The sequence below is a fragment of the Monodon monoceros genome, unplaced genomic scaffold (genome assembly GCF_005190385.1).
Source record: "Monodon monoceros isolate NGI ecotype Baffin Bay Population unplaced genomic scaffold, NGI_Narwhal_1 Super_Scaffold_13, whole genome shotgun sequence".
Classification (NCBI taxonomy): domain Eukaryota; kingdom Metazoa; phylum Chordata; class Mammalia; order Artiodactyla; family Monodontidae; genus Monodon; species Monodon monoceros.
The window spans coordinates 10747078-10766897 of NW_021703769.1; the positions used below are offsets into that span (position 1 = coordinate 10747078).

At 53.6% G+C, this 19820-nt stretch overlaps 1 protein-coding gene across 2 annotated transcripts in view; it reads right to left on the minus strand.

Annotated features, from left to right (window-relative positions):
• Positions 1-19820, minus strand: part of BCAS4 (breast carcinoma amplified sequence 4) — a 60667-nt gene that overhangs the window by 18886 nt on the left and 21961 nt on the right. The window contains exons 3-4 of one of the 2 annotated variants that reach the window (XM_029219274.1): positions 16169-16270; positions 9538-9672 (exon numbers count right to left, since the gene is read on the minus strand). In XM_029219274.1, coding sequence (XP_029075107.1) covers positions 9538-9672; positions 16169-16270 — 237 coding nt within the window. The remainder of the gene's footprint in view (positions 1-9537; positions 9673-16168; positions 16271-19820) is intronic. The other variant, XM_029219275.1, reaches the window with a different exon arrangement.

The window sequence follows — 19820 nt, forward strand, 5'->3', positions numbered from 1 at the left end:
AAAAGCCAAGAGGCGGCTATGATGAGCCCCACGTGCTGCGGCCTGGTTCTGACAGCGGCCACTCATCTGGGCCAGTGACGCCTAACCTGGGGCAGCCGGGCCTCCAGGGCACAGTCGACAACTTCTGGACACCTTTTTTGTGGTACGCGGGCCTCTCACTGTTGTGGCCTCTCCCGTTGCGGAGCACAGGCTCCGGACGCGCAGGCCCAGCGGCCATGGCTCACGGGTCCAGCCGCTCCGCGGCATGTGGGATCCTCCCGGACCGGGACACGAACCCGCGTCCCCTGCATCGGCAGGTGGACTCTCAACCACTGCGCCACCAGGGAAGCCCTGGACACCTTTTTGATTGTCGCAACCAGGGGGATGGTGCTACCGGCATCTAGTGGGTGGAGACCGGGGATGCTGCTAAACACCCTACAATGCACAGGACAGACCCCACCCCAGAGAATGGTCTGGTCCCAAATGTCAACAGCGCCGAGGGTGCAAAACCCTGGTTTGAGTCCAGTCCATGCTCTCAACTATGCCCTCTCCAAGGGCTGCAGGAGTTTGGTCTACACACTGTGAGAAAGGGGAGAGGCCTGAGCCATGATATGGGGACCTGGGAGGGCAGAATCGCTCTAGGAAGGGTGATCTTGAGAGTGATGCTCTGGTTAGAAAGTGGGTATTGGGAGCTGCATTTGTCAACACTTCACATAAGACTGAGGAAATTTCAAATCCTCAGAAAATAAGGATGCCCATGGAGAGTACTTGGAGAGGGCCCCACCGAGTGCCTCTGCCGGCACTGCCTCTGGGGAGAACCAGCCCCTTTCAAGAAGAGATCTCGTGGCCAGCCCTGGGCCCTTGTAGCCCTCACATCTGCCTGCTCAGCACAGCCTGTAGCTCTCCAGGCCAATCCCCGCTGCTGTGGTATCAGGCCCCTCTCTCCCTCCCTTGGTAAAGAGGCATTGACCCTCCAGACTCTGCAGTAGACACCAATTTACTGTAGGTCTTTGCCAAGACATAGATGGAGGCCTGTGAGGCAACAGGCCCCCTGAGGAGACTTCTTGGAGGCTCTCAGGCAAGTTTTCAAAATCAACTGATGTCACATAAAAACCTGCATCCCCAACCTCCCTTCCTTAAGAAAGAGCACGGTCAGACCACTCTGAGCCTTTGTTCCCAGCTGGAGGGGAGGGCACCTGCCTCTCCCATTGGCCACAGTCCCCACACAGCCCTTGGGTCTCACTCAGGGCCCTACCTGATTCCAGGGTTCGAAGTTGACCCCTGGGGCATGAAGAATATGGGGCTCTGAAATCAAATGGGGCCAATGCCTGGCTCAGATAAAATGTTCTAACTCCTCTGAGCCTCAGTTTCGTCATCTGTAAAGTGGGAATGTTGACAGTACCTATGTAACAGGTGGGCATGAAGATGAACCAAGCTAGGGCAGGTAAAGTGCTAGCTTGTGTCAACCCAAAGAAGAGCCCAGAAAACTGGCTGCTGGCACCAACACTGTCGTAACTACTATTAGTAAGTCAAAGATAATACAGTCCTTACCCTTGATAAACTCTTAGTCTTGGGGAACAACAGGTGAAAACACAGATGACTCCCCGAGGTGCTGTGCCAACAGTGGAATGAACAGGGGGTTGGGGAGTCCAGAGGAACGTTGCCTGGGGGAATCCAGGTGGCTTCCCAGTGGTGGTAACATTCAATTTAGCCTTGAACAATGAATAAACATTGCCAGGCAGGGAGCAGGGGACCAGCGTACGCAAAGGCCATAGGCAGTGTCCACCAGATCCAGGGATGGCAGGACTGGGCTTGAGGATGCTCACAGGGACGTCCCTGACAGTGGCGGTGCTCGGAGATGGTGCACTGTGTCCCTCCAACCACAGGGAAGTTGGGGTGCTCCCACGTAGCCCTCAACAGTGCCCCCCAAAATAAAAACTCCTCCTTGTGGTAAGGAACTTCCTCCCCACTCAAAATCTTAACAAAAATGCAACACTTAAAAAAAAATCTGACCCCCAAACCAGCCTGCCAGGGGCCCTCTGTCACTCCCCTGCACGTGTGCCACCAGATATCTGGAGTCAAACAAATCTGTTAATGTGTGAGTGCTGACTGACTCCCTGAGAGCCAGGCTGGTGGGAGATTGGCAGGGGGGCTGGGGACCCAGCACCACTCGGCCTCCATTGTTGCGTTAATATTTGCCATCTGCTCATGTTGCATTTTTACCGCAAGGGATGATGGGGGCAGAAGCAGAAGGAGAGGCCGCTGCAGGGCCGGGAGAAGGCGCCATGGAATCTCCTCTGCCTTCTTTGTGTTGCTGCCTTGCTAGGCCTCCACCACTGATATAAAGCCACGGCCAGGCTGTGCCTCCTTCCGGGAGTCACCCCTCCAGGGGGATTGGGCAGAGGGAGAGGGAGGGGGAGGGGGAGGCGGCCCCAGACAGACAGAGCCTCCCCCTTCCCTGGGTGGGGCGGGGCGGGAGGGGAAGGGACGGGGCGGGGGGGGGGGGGGGGGGGGGGGGGGGGGTCCGGGTACGGAGCGGGGAGGGGAGGAGGCGCCGAGCCTGGCACTGACGACTCCTACAGGCCAAGCCTGGGCAGGACAGCTCCGCCCACAGCCTCCGCTACCTCCAGGAAAGCCCAGGAAAGCCCAGGACGCGGCCCCAAGCCGCTGCGGAGGAGAGGCAGGCATGGACACTCATCCCAACTCTCCACGGCCTGGAGACCACCTCCGGAGAAATATGGGGGACGGGGGCTTCCAAGGGCCATGGAAGCCTTCAGAGCATCCATTGACTAGTATTTATTGAACACCTACTGCGTGCTCAGCCCGGCTAGGAAACTCAAATGCCCACAGGCAGGTAATGACAATGGGTGTCTTAGGCCAGATGGCGGCTCAGTAGCGACACTGCTCAGGGGCCGAGACCTCTGCTTTTTCAAGCGAAGCCAGAGGTGTACATTCTTCTGTGAACTTGGCTTTTCTAAATGCTGGCAACTAATTAAAATTAAACACATGCATATTAAACATATGCCAAGCTGGCCAAAGAATGTATGTGGGTGGGGCAGACTGGGTCCAAGGACCTCCAGCTGCAACCTCCACCTTCTAGGTTGTGGGTCCTGCACTCGGGAAGATCATAGAGAAGGGGAGAGACACTGAACGAGGTCTAAGCTGGATCAGATTCTGGCTCTGTTGCCTATGCTGTGTGACCCTGGGCAAGTGAACGGCCCTCTCCGAGCCTCAGGTCCCTTTCTCAAATGATATCATTTACCTCTGGGGTTGTTACAGGAAGTCGAGACGAGGCACCGAAAATCCTTCATGAATGCTCTCAATACAACTACCATAGTTGGAGCAATAGATGTGTTCGTCATGCTGCTCCCAAAAGCTGAGGGCTCCTGCTGGGGCTGGTGCAAAGTGAAGGAAGACGTCATGGGCTTTCCACTCTTCCCTGGTCCCAAATGCCTCTGAAGGCGTGGGGCCTGTGGGATACAGGCCATCAGCCTGAGGTCCAGAGCTGGGGGGTGTGCTGGGTGTGACCCACAGGCGCAACAGATTTTTCTTCCCCAAGATGTTTAACATTTAGAAAAATTAGTTGCTGACTTTTAGACATTAGAAGATTCATATAAAACTCCACATGCCCAGCTTTCTCCCCAAAATAGAAAAATCTAGCCATTCTTGATCCCATTTCTGCAAGGCTGCTTCTGGAAATCTCCACCCCATAGGTAAGGCAGGGTCTCTGCAATTCGCCACAGTCTCCACCACTCCTTACTGTCTCACACCTGGCAGACACACTCATTTATGTTACCAGATCGCCCCCTGGGTATGTGCGGGGTGAGCCGGGCAGGCCCAAGGCCACAGTCCACCCCGGCAGCCTGGCTCTGTGCGGTGCCAGGACTTGGCCCCAAGTGGTTTTGCTATTAGCCAGAGAGCCTTCCTTGGAAAGCACCTGACTGTTATTCATTGGAAAAGTAATCAAAATGACACCTCGAGGGACTTCCCTGGTGGCGCAGTGGTTAAGAATCTGCCTGCCAATGCAGGGGACACGGGTTCGAGCCCTGGTCCCGGAAGATCCCACATGCCGCGGAGCAACTAAGCCCGTGCGCCACAGCTCCTGAGCCTGCGCTCTAGAGCCCGCGAGTCACAACTACTGAAGCCCATGTGCCGCAACTACTGAAGCCCGTGCACCTACAGCCCGTGCTCCACAACACGAGAAACCACCGTGATGAGAAGCCCACGCACTGCAACAAAGAGTAGCCCCCGCTCGCCGCAACTAGAGAAAGCCCATGTGCAGCAACGAAGACCCCATGCAGCCAAAAAATAAATAAATAAATTAATTAATTAAAAGAAAAAATGACACCTCGTCAACACGATGTTTTGGCTCGGCGGAAAACAAACAGCGGTCTACAACAACTTAGCACGGCTCTTCTGTGCCCCTGGGTGTGGGCTCCGAGCGGAGGGCCTGGCGTGGTCAGAACACCTGTGGCAGCCACTTGGCCATGACCAGGCCCGGACCGAGGGGACATGGGGCCACCTGACGTGGTCTCCACACCCCTCCAAGGCCTGCGGCCCGTACGGCTCCACCTCCATCTCACTTTCGCTTCCACATATGTCTGAAACCGTCTCCAGATGTGAGAGGCCCTCTGTGTGCAGAGACAGGGCTGCCTCCTCAGGCAGGGTCTCTGGGACCCAGACACATGGCCAGGAGACCTGGGTGCCCTGACTGGAGCGCCTTTTCTCTCTTCCAGTTAGACAAAGGCCCCGAGACCCAGCAAGGCGAGGATTCCAGTGATCTCAAGGCACAGCATGAGATGTTTCTAGGCCGAGGAAACGCACTCCTAACCGTTGAACTCTGAGGCTTGAAGGGCACCTACGCACCCTGCTCAGCTCTCATGGTCAAGTCTAAACAAGACATCGCTGACCCTAAATGCCAGCCTTAGCTCAGGGTAGAGAATGTGCCCTGGAAATTCCCCAAGCAAAGCAAATTTACCAAGTCCCTCCCCTGCTACGAACACTTCCATGGCTTTCCATTGCCCTTAGAATAGTATCCAGTCCCCCTGTGTGGCCTGAGACCCCGCCCACCCAATCTGGCCCCAACCTCGTCTCCCACACTCCACCCCCCCCACCCCCACCCCCCCACCCCCACCCCCCCGCTCAGTCCCCATGCTGGACTCCCCGCTGCTCCTCAGGCACCAAGCTCAGTCCCACCCCGGAGCCTCGGTGCCTGCATCCCCACTGCTGGGTGCGCCCTTTCTTCTGACTTCAGGCTGTTTTCACTCACCATCCAGGTCTCAGCCTACATGGCCCTTCCTCGGAGGCCATGCCTGGTTCCCTCAGAGCAAGCCAGGGCCCTCTTTAGAAATGACTAGCTACTGAATTTTCTTAGGATTTGGTCATTGCCTCTATTCTTCCACTGGATACATGCTTCCTGAAGTAAGAGATCACAGCTCTCTCCCAAGGCAACAGAGTTAGGAATGTGGGTTCATATCCTGATGCCCAGCTGTGTGGCCTTGGGCAAGTTACTAAACCTCTCTGTGCCTCAGTTCCCTCACCTGTAAAATAGGGATAAAAATAGCACCTCCCCCGTGGGGTATTGAGGGTTGAGAACAGCGCCTGGTGCTGCAGGGCTGGCTCTGTCACCACTACCGATACCTGCTCATCGCTGAGGGATTAAGCAGTCTGTCTTGAACCGTTATTTAAAGGCAAAGCTGGCTTTTCAGACCCACCAATGCTCAGAACCCTCCGTCTGAGAGTTCTTTTACTCCCCACTGCTTTAGTGGAGGAGGCCCTCTTCATCTCACAGCAAATTGAAACCAGTTTTCTAGCAAGCAGAGCCTTTCTTGGTCAAGCCTGTGTCAGCCAACTGACAGCTAAGCTGTCTGAGGCCTGCAGAGGCTAAGAGACTTACCCACAGTCACACAGCTAAAAAAATGCCACAGCGAAAGAGAGGTACAGTTCTGAGTTAAAATCTTGGAACATTTTAAAAATCAATGTAAAAGTATAGTTGAAAACTTTGCAGTACAGCATGGAAATATGGACCTTTGTACCATGAAAACATGTATGTTAGCATTAAAACTGAAGCATGGAAGCATGTACATTTTTACGTATGGGCGCAGAGGGCCCAGGGTGCCAGGCCAGCTCTCACCCCAGTCTGGGCACTGACGGCGTGCTTCTTCGGCAGCTCAAGTCAAAGGCCAAAGGCCTGGCCTTTGCGGGGGATCTCGTGACGAGGAGGTACACTCAGGCTGGCATTCCCGGGCCGGCCCAGGCCTCGGCCAGCACCAAGTCACGTGGGCAGGGGCGGCTCTGGGCCTCTGGTGCTGGGGAGGGGTGGGGGGCTGGCGGACTGCTTCCCAGCCCCACTCCTGGTGTGTTGGGAGACCCTAGCCCCGGTGCTGCACACCCTCCCTGGGCCTCCCCACTATAGCTGCAAAGTGAGGAAGAGGAGGGAGGGAGAAATGAGGCCAGCAGGGCAGAAGGGGCTGGCAGAGTTAGAAAACACACAGACCAATTTTCTCCCCATCTCTCTCCCTCCCCAGCAACTCCTGTTCCAGCTGATGGAACAGCAGGGAGGGTGGAAAACACACCCCCAAAGGTCCCTGCCCAGCGCCAGGGCTGAGGGCTGAGGGCCTCCTGCCTGGGCCCTGTGAGGGAGTCCCCACTGATCCCCCTGATTCTGGGAGGGCCTGGGGGCAGCAGTGGGTGGCCTATTTCCTTTGGGGGGATGGGCTTCCACAGGAGTGGGGACAGGACCCTTGCGCGCAAGAGCCTCTGCCCCACGCCAGCTCCCGGAGACGGAGGAGGGCGGGTGGAGACAAGAAGGCAGAATCTGGGCTTGTGCAGAGGGGCTTCCCACTGCTGGGGGGGCCTGGTGTGGACACCAGGTGCGGGCAGTGGTCAGTGAAGCGTCCACCTTGGGTGGGCACTGAGGGGAACCGACTGGAGACAGTGTGAAATCCTGGCTTGGTGGGTTCTTCCAGGTGGAAGAGACGGAGACCCGTCCAGGTGCTCTTCAAGGACCCCACCCCCCGGACTGCAGCTCCAGTGGTCGGAACCAGGCCCAGAAAGACGCAGCAGGGCCAAGTGGTGCAGAGTGCCAGCTCCAGGCCTAGGTCTCACAGGTTCAAATCCCAGCTCCACCACGTTCTGGGTGGGCAAGCACTTTGACCCTTTAGTGCCTCAGTTTCCTCATCTGCAAAATAGGGACAGTGACTAGACCTATGTCACAGGGTGGGATGTGAGGTGCCTGCCGGGTCAAGGCCCCAGTACAAGCCGTGACAGCCATTATTCTGGAAGGGCCACTTCAGCTTGCACCCCCGGGTGCAGGTGCAGCCCTGGAAACCCTCGGGTCTGCACATGCGTGTGCGCACACTTGCCTACATTGCCTGCTCCACACAAAGCCCTCCCAGGGCCAAGATCAACATGTCAGGGTTGCTGAATGACTCACCACCCCTGGCTGGGACGCATCTCCTGGAACAAGTCACTGCAGGTAGGGCTGGGGGGCCCTGAGTCTGGTAGAGATGAGAGGATGCAAGTCCCCGCATGCCCGGCCACACCCCGATGGGATCCTGCAACAGGAGTGGGCGGCGGACCCCATTTCACAGCCCCACGGGCCTGAGTTCCAACCCCGGCGCTGACCTTGGATTAGCGACTCTCCCCCTCCAAGCCTTGGCCTCTGCCACTAAATGAGGACACTAGTGCCAACCACAAAGGGACAATTGTGCAGGCTATAGAAAAAGGCTGTAAAGTACAGAGACCAAGGACCCAGCAGGCCCCACTGTTAGGATTCCTGCTGCAGACCACGGGCAGCCAAGGTCCTCTGTCCTTCCTCCCCCATGGTGCTTCTAAGTCATCAGCGGGCAGAGCACTGTGTGACTGGGGGGCTCCTGGTCACCCTGGAACAGTCACCATAACTCAAGGGACCAAGAAGGCAACTCCTGACTTCACTGAAAGGCAGGAGAGACCACATTTGGCTGGAGAGGGGGCAATCCCAGAGGGCTTCTCAGAGGAGGTGGTATTAAGTTGGCTCTAAAGGATCAATAGGAGTTCCGAGATCATGAGATCTGTGAGGCCATTGTCTAGCTGCTACTGGCCTTGGACAAGTCCCTCACCTGGAGGCAGGCAGGTAAGCAGCACATGCCTCAGGCAGGTGTAAGACAAGACAGAGCAGTGGGGTCCTGGCAGGGACTGGAGAGTGACACCCAGGCAGGCATCCCAAGCCAAACAGAATGAGTTCACACGGGGCCAGAGTGGCAACACTGCAACTACTCCGTTTCCTCATCAGTCAAATGGGATAACGTTCATTCCCAGCGCACACGATGGTCAGGAAAAGTAAATGAATTAACGCACATGAAATACCTCAGCAGTGCCTGGAACACTGTAAATGCTCGATATATGAGCCTTTGTGAGAACACTAAGTGGAGACAGGGAAGGGGGGCATGCAGGAGGGACAGAGAGAACAGAGGGGGACCCCCAGGCAGGGCCCAAGGAACAGTGAGAGACCCCACTGGGGGGCAGGACAGAGCAGCTGGCTGAGCAAGACCCCTTTCCTGGAAAGGGCAAGACCCTGGAGATAGGTCAACCAGGGCTCCAACCTGGCCTTGCTACTTGAGGCAGTGTGGCTTCGGACAAGTCCCTTCACCACCCTGAGCCTCCGTCTCCGCAACTGTAAAATGGGGAAATGACAAAAGTACCTTCCTCCAAAGACTGGCATGAGAACCAGATGCCATATACAACAGCACACAAAGTGCTTAAAGCAGACCTGACATAAAATTATCAAATCCAGCTTAGAGTGGGTTCTCAAACTCAGCACTACTGATGTTCAGGGCTAGATAATTCTCTGGTGTGGGGGGCTGTCCTGTACACTCTATGGTGTTTAAAAGCATCCCTGGTTTCTACCCACTTGCCTCCAGTTGTGACAATTGCAACATCTCCAGACACTGCCCAATGTCCCCTAGACTAGGGAATCAGTAAGCCGGAAAGACAGAGGTGCTTAAACACTGAAGGTCTCTGCAAGGCAGGATCAGTCTGGCCTCAGTTTTTCCATCAGTAAAAGGGACACAATGACCCTTCCTTTCTTATAGGGAGGATCCCAGGAAAGCAGCAATGTGGGAGAGAGAGGCCTTTGCAAGCTGCGGGCTGGCTGCCCCTCTCACCGTCCCGTTTTCTGGTCTGCTAGAGGCCGACTTGTGCCTTGGGAAGGGGGACCCCGCCTGAATTCTGGAAGTCACTCTGAGCACGTCCTTAGGTGTGGAAGGGACAGGAGGGCAGGGGCTGCTTCTATTCGCCATGGTAACCCCAGATGGACCACAGTGCTTGGCAAACAGCAGCACTTACTAACTGGTGGGTGAGGTGGCGGGCAGTCACGGCACCGAAGCACGCGGCTCAGGGCACGCAGGGGCGCACGAGGGAGGCACTGCAACACTCCAGCCACCTAGCCAGCTCCCCACCGGCTGGCCAGATGCTGTTTCCTGTCTGCAGAAGCCAGCCGTGCCCTTTGAACTCCTGTTTCCTGAGCCCCTCTCCCTACTCCAGGGTCTGGGAGGGGGCAGGGAGGTAGGGGATACTCACGTTCCCGAAGGCGGGGAGCCCCGAGGAGCCCAGCCACTTCCGCAGGGCCTGTGAGAGGACCCCGTGGTCCCGCTCGGCCTGAAGCACGTGGGCTTCCAGGAAGGAGACATGGTGCCCGACCATCTTGACAAAGGCCTGGTGGGAGAGGGGAAAGCAGTGATGCCACATCTGTGCAGACTGGGGTGTGTTCCTGGCTGCCTCCCTCTCACCTGGCCCCATGGGCTCCGGGAGAGTTCAGGCAGCACCTGCCCAGCTGGGGGCACCTTCAGAAACCCTGACAGTAACAGTGACACCTCCCTCTTGGAGGCCTGGCCTGGCCGAGCCTCCACTCATGTCCTCTCACCTTCTCCCCCTAGTGACCCTCTGTTTAGCCTCTATTTTACAGAGGAGGTAAACTGATGCTCAGAGAGGTTGGACCACCTGCCCAAAGTCACACAGCCAGGAAGTGGCAGAGAGGGGACTCAGGCTGCACAGCCTTCTTTATGAAAAATGGAGTTTTTAGAAATCGCTCACTTTAATATTTGATGGATATTGGGGGAGTCTCAAACGCAGAAGCTGCCAAGGGGCAGGCAGGTGACAAGCGGGTGAAGTAGGATGAGTGCGGACAGGGTGAACTGGAATGCTGGGTCCCGGCCCCCAAGGGTCACTCAGCTCTGGGTCTCTAGTGCAGAACCTCCAATTTCAAAAGAAAAAAGAAAAGAAAAGAGAATGCTGGGGTCAGATTCTCTGGACTAGAATCCAGGTTCTATCACTTACTAGTTGTGTGCCTTTTGGCAACTTACTTCATTTCTATTATCCTCAATTTGCTTATCTGTAAAATGGGAATAATAATAATACCAACCTTGTTCTGCAGTTAAGTGCTTAGGGTATATTAAGAGCTCAATTAATATCAGATAACATCATTTAAAAAGAAAAAAAAAGGACATTCAGATTTTATGAAAAGTGTCCAGTTTTTAAAAACGTTAGCAATAATTTCACAATTTAAAAAAGTACTGTGCAGGCCCGGTGAAACTCATTTGTGACTTCTGGTGTGCCTGTGTGTTGTGTGCATGTGTGTTTCCGTGGGTACCTATGTTTGTGTGTTGTGTGCATGTGTTTGTGTGTGTTGTGTGTATGTTTGCGTGTGTGCCCATATGTTGTGTGCATGTGTCTGTGTGGTGTGTACACGTGCATGTGTTTGTACATGCACTGCACGTACAGCCGGGAAGGCCACCAAAGGTGGCGGCTCCGGTGCCATTTCAGACAAGCCCCCCTCGGCGGAGGCTTTTACTATTGGAACCTCCCTGTTCCAATAGTAAAATGCAAGAGATTTTCTTGCACCAGGAAGAGGCAGGAGACCCTCTCAGTGCTGGGCCCCACGAGGGAGCCTCCCTTCACTGGATGGAAAGCCCCAGTCAGCCCATCCAGCAAGGCCCACCACCACCCAGCCCTGCCTCTCCCCGTGTCCCACACACCAGCCACACAGGCTGCCCTTTTGTTCCTTGAGAATGCCAAGCCTCACCCTCCACAGGGCCTTTGCACCAGCTCTCTCCAGACCAGCAGCACTTCTCTGTTCTCGATGGGGTGAACCCCGCTTGTCTCTCAGGCCCTGGATCCACTGTCCCCCGACAGAGAGGCCTTCCCCAACCACCTAATCTAACATGCCCCACGTCACTGCGGAGCCACCCGTTTCCCCGTCTTCCTAGCTCTCCTCTCCCTCTGAACTTCCTGTCTGCTTGTTCACGGTCCATCTCCCTCTAGATGTAAGTTCTGGAAGAGCAGATGCTAAGTCAGTGTTGTTCACAAGGCCTTAGCCAGGGCCTCGTCAGCTGGATGGTGGAGGCACGAATGCACGCAAGCATGAATGAACGAACGAGTGCACACACACGAGTGAATGTATGCATGGATGAATGCATGCACGCGTGAATGAATGCATGCGTGCATGTATGAATCAACGCACACACAGGAATGAATACATGCAAGCATGAATGAATGAATGAATGTATGCATGGATGATGCATGCACGCACGAATGCATGCGTGCACGTATGAATCAATGCACACACAGGAATGAATACATGCAAGCATGAATGAATGAATGAATGAATGCATGGATGAATGCATGCACGCAGGAATGCACACATGCATGGATGAATCAATGCACACACAGGAATGAATACATGCACGCATGCATGCATGCATGCATGACTGCATCTTTAGCAAAAAGACATTGGATGAACACAAGATGGTGGCACTGCTATGCTGCCGCCGCCCTGTGGTTCTGGCAGGGGCAGAGCTGAAAGGCTCTGAATAAGCCACATCAAGTGTGTGTGTGTGTGTGTGTGTGCGCGCGCGTGTGCGTGTGTGTGCGTGCGTGTGTGCGTGTGTGTTGGGGGGCGGGGAGACAAGGAGCCACAGGCTGGGCAGCTTCCCCGGCCTTGCTGGGCCTGCACATCTGGTTGTAAGACACAAAAGAAAGTTCTACAGTCCCTCCTCCAGCCGATTCCAATTTTACGCTCCCTGCGTTAATACCGTTAATACCGATGTGGCGGGGAGTATGAGGGATGCTGAGGAATGTGCGCTCACGAGGTCGGAACCGCCTCCAAAGTGCCTGCCAGAGAGGGCAGCCCGGCCAAGCCGCAGCCAGGGAGAGGCCGAAACCTGGCCAGGAAAGCTGATCCGGGGAAACTGGAAAGACGCGGACACGCATCCACACAGAGAGGGGAGGAGAGGGGACAAAAGGAGGGTGACCGCTAATTGGGACCACCCTTGGGACTATAGGTGACTTCTATATAATTTTCTCTACAATGAAAATGAACCACTTTTATTATCAGAAGGGAGGGAAGGAAGAAGGGAAGGAGGGAAGGAAAGAAGGAAAGGGGGGGAGGGATGAGAGAGAAGGGAAAGTCACATTGTTTTAAATTTTATTTGTGAGTCCTCAATGATGTATCTGAATCCTTGTGGCAAAGGCCCCCAGCTTCAGAGCAGGGCCCAGTCCAGAAAGGGTGCCAACGCCAGCACTGACTTTTGTAATCCCAGCTCCACCACTTCCTAGCTGTGTGACCTTGGGTAAATAACTTTGCCTTTCTGTGCCTCAGCCACTTTCTCTACAAAATAGGACTAATAATGGGACCTTCCTCCTGGGGCTGCTGTGAGGGTGAAGCAAGTTGTTTCAGCTAAAGCACTTAAGAGTCCCTGGCTCATAGCAGGTGCTCAGTAAATGTTAGTTTTTTCTGGCCTGAAAGGTCACCCCCATGGTTCCCAAGCCTCCCCTGCCATGGGTCACACTGATTTGAGAGCTGAGTGGTCTTGGGCTCCCTGGAACCCCCTGACATGTTAGGCCCTGGAGCCCCCAGTTGGCTGGGCCGAGTGATGAGCAGGCATCCCAGATTCTGGCTCTCAGCCTGTGGGCAATGGCCACCACCATAGTGATAGCCTGTCCTCAGCGAGCATCTACAAGATGCCAGGTGCTGAACTAACACCTTCACGGTGACATAGTCACAATATACAGAGGAGGAAACTGATGCTGAGAGGGTGAGTGAGTTACCCAAGGGGCAGATCTGAGGCCCAGGTGGTCTGGCTCTGGAATCCATCCGCCTCAGATTGGGGTCTGATCGGGTCCTAAGTTTTATTGTTCTCATGTCACATGCAGCTTAGTGGGAAATACATATTCTCCCATTTGCCTTGAAATCCATGACCCTCTTGGACTGTACGCGGGCCTCTCACTGTTGTGGCCTCTCCCGTTGCGGAGCACAGGCTCCGGACGCGCAGGCTCAGCGGCCATGGCTCACGGGCCCAGCCGCTCCGCAGCATGTGGGATCTTCCCGGACCGGGGCACGAACCCATGTCCCCTGCATCGGCAGGCGGACTCTCAACCACTGCGCCACCAGGGAAGCCCTCTTCCTTTTAATGGAGACCCAGTTACAGAGAAATATCTCTAGTCTAAGGAAAGCAGCAGTTCCGGGGGGTTGACAAGAGGCAAATGCCACTTAGCCTCAATGTTGGGGAGACTCTAGGGCAGAGTGGGGACTGTGGCAGCCGAGAGATTCACACCCCACTGAAGGGGAGAGTTGCTTCTCAGCTCCAGCTCTTCCCAGAAAGTAAGGGGGGGTGGCTTGGGGTTGGTCTTCTAATACCTGACTGCCCAGCACGGTCCTGGATCCTGCTGGCATCTGAGTTTGCAATCTCCATCTAAAGCTTACAGTAACTGCTGGTGGGAGAGTAAAATGGTGTCAACACTTTGGAAACTGGTCTTGGCAGTTCCTAAAAAGACTTAACCACATGACCCAGCAATTCCAGTCCTAGGTACTTACCCAAGAGAAATGAAAATGTATAGCCACGCAAAAACCTGAACGTGAATGTTCATAGCAGCATTATTCATAATAGCCCCAAAGTAGAAACAACCCAAGGACCCATCAACTGATGAATGGATAAACAAAATGCGGTATAGCCATCCCTACAATGGAATACTATTCATTCATAAAAAGGAATGAAGTTCTGACACATGTTCCAACCTGCATGAACCTTGAAAGCATTATGCAAAGTAAACTAAGCCAGACACCATAGGCCACATGATATGAAATGTCCAGAGACAAATGCATAGACTCAGAGTAGATGAGTGGTTGCCAGGGGCCAGGAGTGGGGAATGATTGCTAACCAATGAGCCATCCTGTGTCTTCAGCGGCTTCCTACTCCTCAGGAAAAAGGCCACCATGCTGACCTTGGAGTGGAAGGCCTAGACAACGGGCCTCCTGCTGCCCAATTTCTCCAGCCCCGCTCAGGTCATGACCTCCCTCATCCCTGTAGTCTGGCCCTCCCCGGATCCTTCCAGTGTCCCCGTCTCCTTCCTGCCCCAGAGCGCAGATGCCCCCCGCCTCTGAGCCTCTGCCCGAGCTGTGCCCTCATGCGCCCAGCACAGCTCCTTCCACTCACCCTCCGGGGGCCAGAAGGTTCCACTCCTTGCTCGCTACTTCCCTCCAGAGCACTCGACTCCCTCTAGGTCACCCTTGGTGAATGTGGTCAGCAGAATCACGGGCCCCCAAAATATCCCATCCTCATTCCCAGAGCCTGTGGCCAAAGGGACTTGGCCGGTGTGAATAAGGATCTTGAGCTGGGGAGACTGTCCTGGATTATCCGGGTAATCACAGGCATCCTTATAAGATGGAGGCAGGAGAGTCAGAGGAGGACAGAGCCTGGAAGATGCTACACTGTGGGCTTTGAAGGTGGAGGACAGCACCATGAGCTGAACGACGCAGGCGGCCTCCAGACACTGGAAAAGGCCAGGACGTGAACTCTACCCCAGAGCCTCCAGAAGGAACCAGCCCTGCTGACTCCTGCTGACACATTTTGGACTTCTGACCTCAAGAGCTGTAAGATGCTAAATTCATGTTGTTTTAAGCCACTATTTTTGTGATAACTTGTTACAGCAGCCCCGGGAAATGCTACGGCCATGCTTTGTTGCTGTGTCTCTCCTGGCTGGAACACACCCCTGGACTCTGTCTTTCTCACTGTGAGAGCCCTGCAGCGGTGCATAGTAGGTCCTCAATAAATGCTAGCGGACTGAATACTAAGGAAAAAATTGGGCTTGAGAGTTGGGCCAGCCCAAGCAAGGCAAGAACCAGGGCTACAAATCTTCACCTTTTCTTTCCTCTTTCAAACATGTGGAATGAAATTCAAATGAATCAGCTATTCCAAGGGCAAAGTTTTAATTATATTCCTGCCTCATTCTCTGCTGACAAGAATGTTAATTCTCTGTTAACTCTGGGCCCACTGCCGGGCTCCTTTCCTCCACAGCTCAGAGGGGCACACATCCCCTTGGTCTAGGTGACAGTTATTAAATTGCAGGCTCCTCCAGCCTCCCGGTCCTTCACTGTGCAAGAAGCCAGGCGCCCAAGCCAAGGGCCCCAGTTTGAGTAAGAGCTTGGGCTCCAGAGGATATGAACTGAAGTCCCAGCTTCACAGAATTAGCTGTGTGACCCCGGAGAAGTGGCTTACCCTCTCAGAGCTCGTGTTCCTCCTCTAGGAGATGGGACGGTGAGGATACTGATGTTGCAGTGCAGCCAAGAGGAAATGAGATACCATGCACCTTAGCCTGGTGCCCACACAGGTAAAAGGCAGGTGAAATAAGTCAGCATTGAGGCAATAGGGCATGGTGCGGATTGTGGTGAAATGCAGAACACATGTCTCGTCTGAGGGGCGGCTGCCACCAGCTCTACCAGAATATAGCCTAGGGGTTGGAAATGTTCTATTTCTCAGTTTGGGTCATCTTCACCTGGGAGTTTATATGTGTAAAAATTCACTGAATTGTACACTTACTATGTGTGCACTTTATGTATTTATACCTTAAAAAATAAACAGAATAAAGTATTTAAAGAAAGGTGGGTCTAGGGTTATGAAAGCTGCTGAATTTCCAAAAGCAGCTGAAAATTCAGATTTTTGTATAAAGTACCCTGATTTTTAAATGGGTACTTTATATAAATTCATATTTGTCATATTTTAGAGATACTGTGTAGGCCCCGTTTTGGCTACCACCCCACTCCACTGGGTCTAAGGCCTGACACTATCAAGGCCAGATCAGCATCTTGGAAGAGACAACGAGAGAGCCAGAACAAGTCCGTGGAGCTCACAAAGAAAGCTCATTATCCTGGACTCACCTCCAGCTGGTCCACTTTGGTGTAGATGCCACGCATTTCCATCACCTTGGCCTTAAGGAGGGGGATGTTTTCCTCCAAAATCTGTGAGGTATCGCTCCTGATCTGCAGGGAACAAGACAGCTCATCAGGCTCTCCGGCCCAGCCCCGCGTCCTCCTGCTGCCCTGGGGGCGGCCAGCCTCTTCAGAGACCTCGCTGATGGCGGAGACACCGAATGCCATCCTCCCCAGGGACAGGCCCAGGAACGACCCATAGTCCCAGGTGGGGACCAACCTCACTGCCTCTCGGCACCCAGACCCAACCAGGTATTATTTACTGAACTGCAAATTAATCGTTCCCCCTGATCAAACACCCAACACCACCAGCTCCAAACTAAATACCTTTATATTGTAAACCAGTGAACTGGACCAAATGGAAGGAATCAAAATCTCTTCTCTAAACTGAAGTCGAGCTAAATCAAGTTTCTGTTACGCTGGAACTAATAATATCAATGAGAAGAGTTAATAATAATCATTAACATTAATAACGAGTCTCATCATCGTGCTGCTTCCTACACGTAGCCACTGCGCTAAGCATTTCCTGCGCATCACGCATCTCATTTAATTTCAAGTTTCTTCTGCTTGGAAGGACCCCAAAAGCGACGGAGAACTTTGGGAAGCCACATCTTTCCCTTGATCACTGAGATCGGACACTTAAGCCTCCATTTTCCTGCAGAGCCAAAAGGACCAAGCCTAACCTTTAAGTGTGTGTGTGTTTATGAGAGACAGAGAGATTCCATTTCCATGTTACCATGTCCTGACCACACAGAGAGGCAGAATACATACCACTCTCAGATTCTAGGGAGCATGTGGATCCCCTGGAGGGAAGCCTGTTAATGCTGATTTGAAGGCTCCTCCAAGTCTGGTCTCGCTTGCGTGGGGGTGGCGGGCAATCTGTTTTCTGCCAAGCTCCAAGGCTGTGCTGGAGTGGCGGTCCGGGGACAGTCAGAGAAACACCAGTGGGCTACTAGGACTCAGACTGGAGTTTGAATTTAGCTCTACCCACCATGAGCTGTGTGACCTCGGGCAAGTCACTGCACCTCTCTGAGCCCTCATTTGCTTGTCTGGACAGGGAAGCAATCAAGACAGTCCTTGCTTCCTTGGAATGCAGTGAGGATAGAACGTTTAGCAGACTGTTTGGCATGGCGTGTGTGGGAAGCTTCTGACACGGTCCTGAACAAGCCCCACCTCCTGGTGTTCATGTTCTTGTGTGATCCCCTCCCCGAGACCATTGCCTGGATCTAGAGACTGGCTTCTAATGAAGAGGAGTCAGCCAACGTGAGACATGGCCCTCCTGAGACTAGAAGACTGTCACTCCATCTTGCTGGTGGTCTCTCCTACCACCTGGTTCATGCATGCTTCCCCCCACCCCCTCTTCCTTCTCACTTGCCCTCTCTTGCCAGCTGTGAAGAAGCAAGTTGCCGTGATGGAGAAGCCTGCCTCTGGCCAATGGCCAGTGAGGAACTGAGGGCCTCAGTTCAATGATCATGAGGAACTGGATCCTGCCCAGAAACACTGACTTCGCCTGGAGGCAATCCTGCCGCAGTCGAGCCCTGAGATGACAACAGTCCTGGCCAACATCTCGATGGCAGCCTGTGAGAGACCCTGACCTACAGGACCCAGCTAGGCTGTACCAGAGTCCTGACCCACAGACACTAGCACATAATAAAGATCATTGCTTAAGTCACTAAGTATGGTGGGGGGGGGAATTTGTTATGCAGCAATAGCTAACTAATACAAGGTGACAACTCAGCAAAAAATTTTAATTTAAAAAATGTTTTTGAAAACTGTACCCATTTTCCCTCCTCTTTCTGCCTAAGTATATGAGACCTCTGGTTCTCCTGCCATTCCGCTCCCATCACTGTTCAGGATGACACTTCCCTCCTTGCCCTGGGTAGCCATTCCATCACCTGCATGTCTAAAACCAAACCCTTCCTTCCTGGTCCCCCTCCTTTGGTCAGGGCACTGCCATCTCCCTGGGCACCTGGCTCCACGCCCACTGTCCTGAGGCACACTCCTTTCCCATGCCCTGACCCCTTGGGGCCAAAAAGCAGCCCCGAGAGGGTGGCATTTGGCACCAGGCTGTCTGGCCTCAGTCTCTGCCCTGACCTCTCTGTGCCTCGGTTTCCTCATCTGTAAAGTGGGGATCAGACTAGTGCTTCTCTCGAAAGGATGCTTTAAGGATTATACAAGATTGTCCATGTCTGCATGTGGCCCACATATGTGGCTCATTTGGCCCACAAAGTGTTTTCGTTTTTAAATTTGACTTAATTTCCAACTTTAAAACTCAAGTGGAGCTCCGAGGAGAAATGGCTGATTCTAGGGTTGGGGCAGGGAACATATAAAAGCCTGGAGCATCTCATAGTGCCAGAAAGTAAGAAAGTGTTAAAAAAAAAAGAAAGAAAAGAAGGATGGGGCAGGTCAAAGGAACACAAGAGCCAACCTGAAAGAGCCAAATGGCCCAAACTGGGACAATTTGAGCAACAAAATAATGTAACATTGGACGATATCCCCAACTATAAGATAAATACACACGAATGTGACAGGAACAAGGCACTGAACGGGTCGCAGAAAGGGGGATGTGGTGATGCTACCGCGGAGCCAGGCCACCAGCCCAGTGATGCCGTGTGGGTGTCACGTGCCCCTGATGTGATGTGATGAGAAGGCGCCTCAGCTCTGGGGATTCTCTCCAGAAACTCACAACGCCATCTAAGCACAAGAAAACATCAGACAAACCCAAACTGCGGGGCCTTCTACAAAATACCAAATACCCCTCACAACTGCCAAAGTCATGGAAAGTCAGGAAAGAATGAAACTGTCACGGACTAAAGGGGCCTAAGGAGACCTGACAATTTAAGGCAATGTGGTGTCTTTGATGGATCCTGGAACAGAAGGAGGACATTAACGGGAAGCTGGGGAATCACAACCAAGTGTGGCGTTCAGTGAGTAGCCAAGGATCTGTGTTGGTTCCTTGGTTTTGACAAAGGTACCAAGGTGAGGTTAACAGTGGGGGAAACTAGATGAGGGGTGTGTGGGAACTCTTTGCAATTTTTCTGTAAATCTAAAACTATTCCAAAATAAAATACATAGATATGGCTTTAAAATATCCAACAGATTAAGTGCGGATTTATAACTTCTCTTAAAAGTCAGCAGCTTTGGCGACACTGGGCCCACATCTCCCCAGGCACCGCAGGCTGGGCTGAGTAGCAACTGCTCCCTCCCAATGGCACGCGCGCTCCCAGTTTCTGCAGTGGCCACCCATCCCTAGCGCCTCGCCCCAAGCCCCTGACTCGCTCCATATCCTGCCTGGCTCCTGCAGGCGCCTGCAGTTGTTAGCAGGGATAGGGAAAAGGGCTCGATATCCTCCCTTGTTTCCCCCAGGCCAAATTTCTAGAGAGAAGCCCATCCCTCAACAAGGCTAAACTCGGGAGAAATTGCCATGATGCGATGAAGAACAGAAACTCATGACAAGGTCAGAGCACAGGGAATCAAAGGCAGATCTTTTCTTTCTGTTAATTTCTAAAGAAACAAGCAGCGGAGAACAAGTGAGAATCAGGAGGGACTGGGCTCAGCAACCCACGGGGGTGAAGGGAACGCGGCAGAGATGAGATTCTGG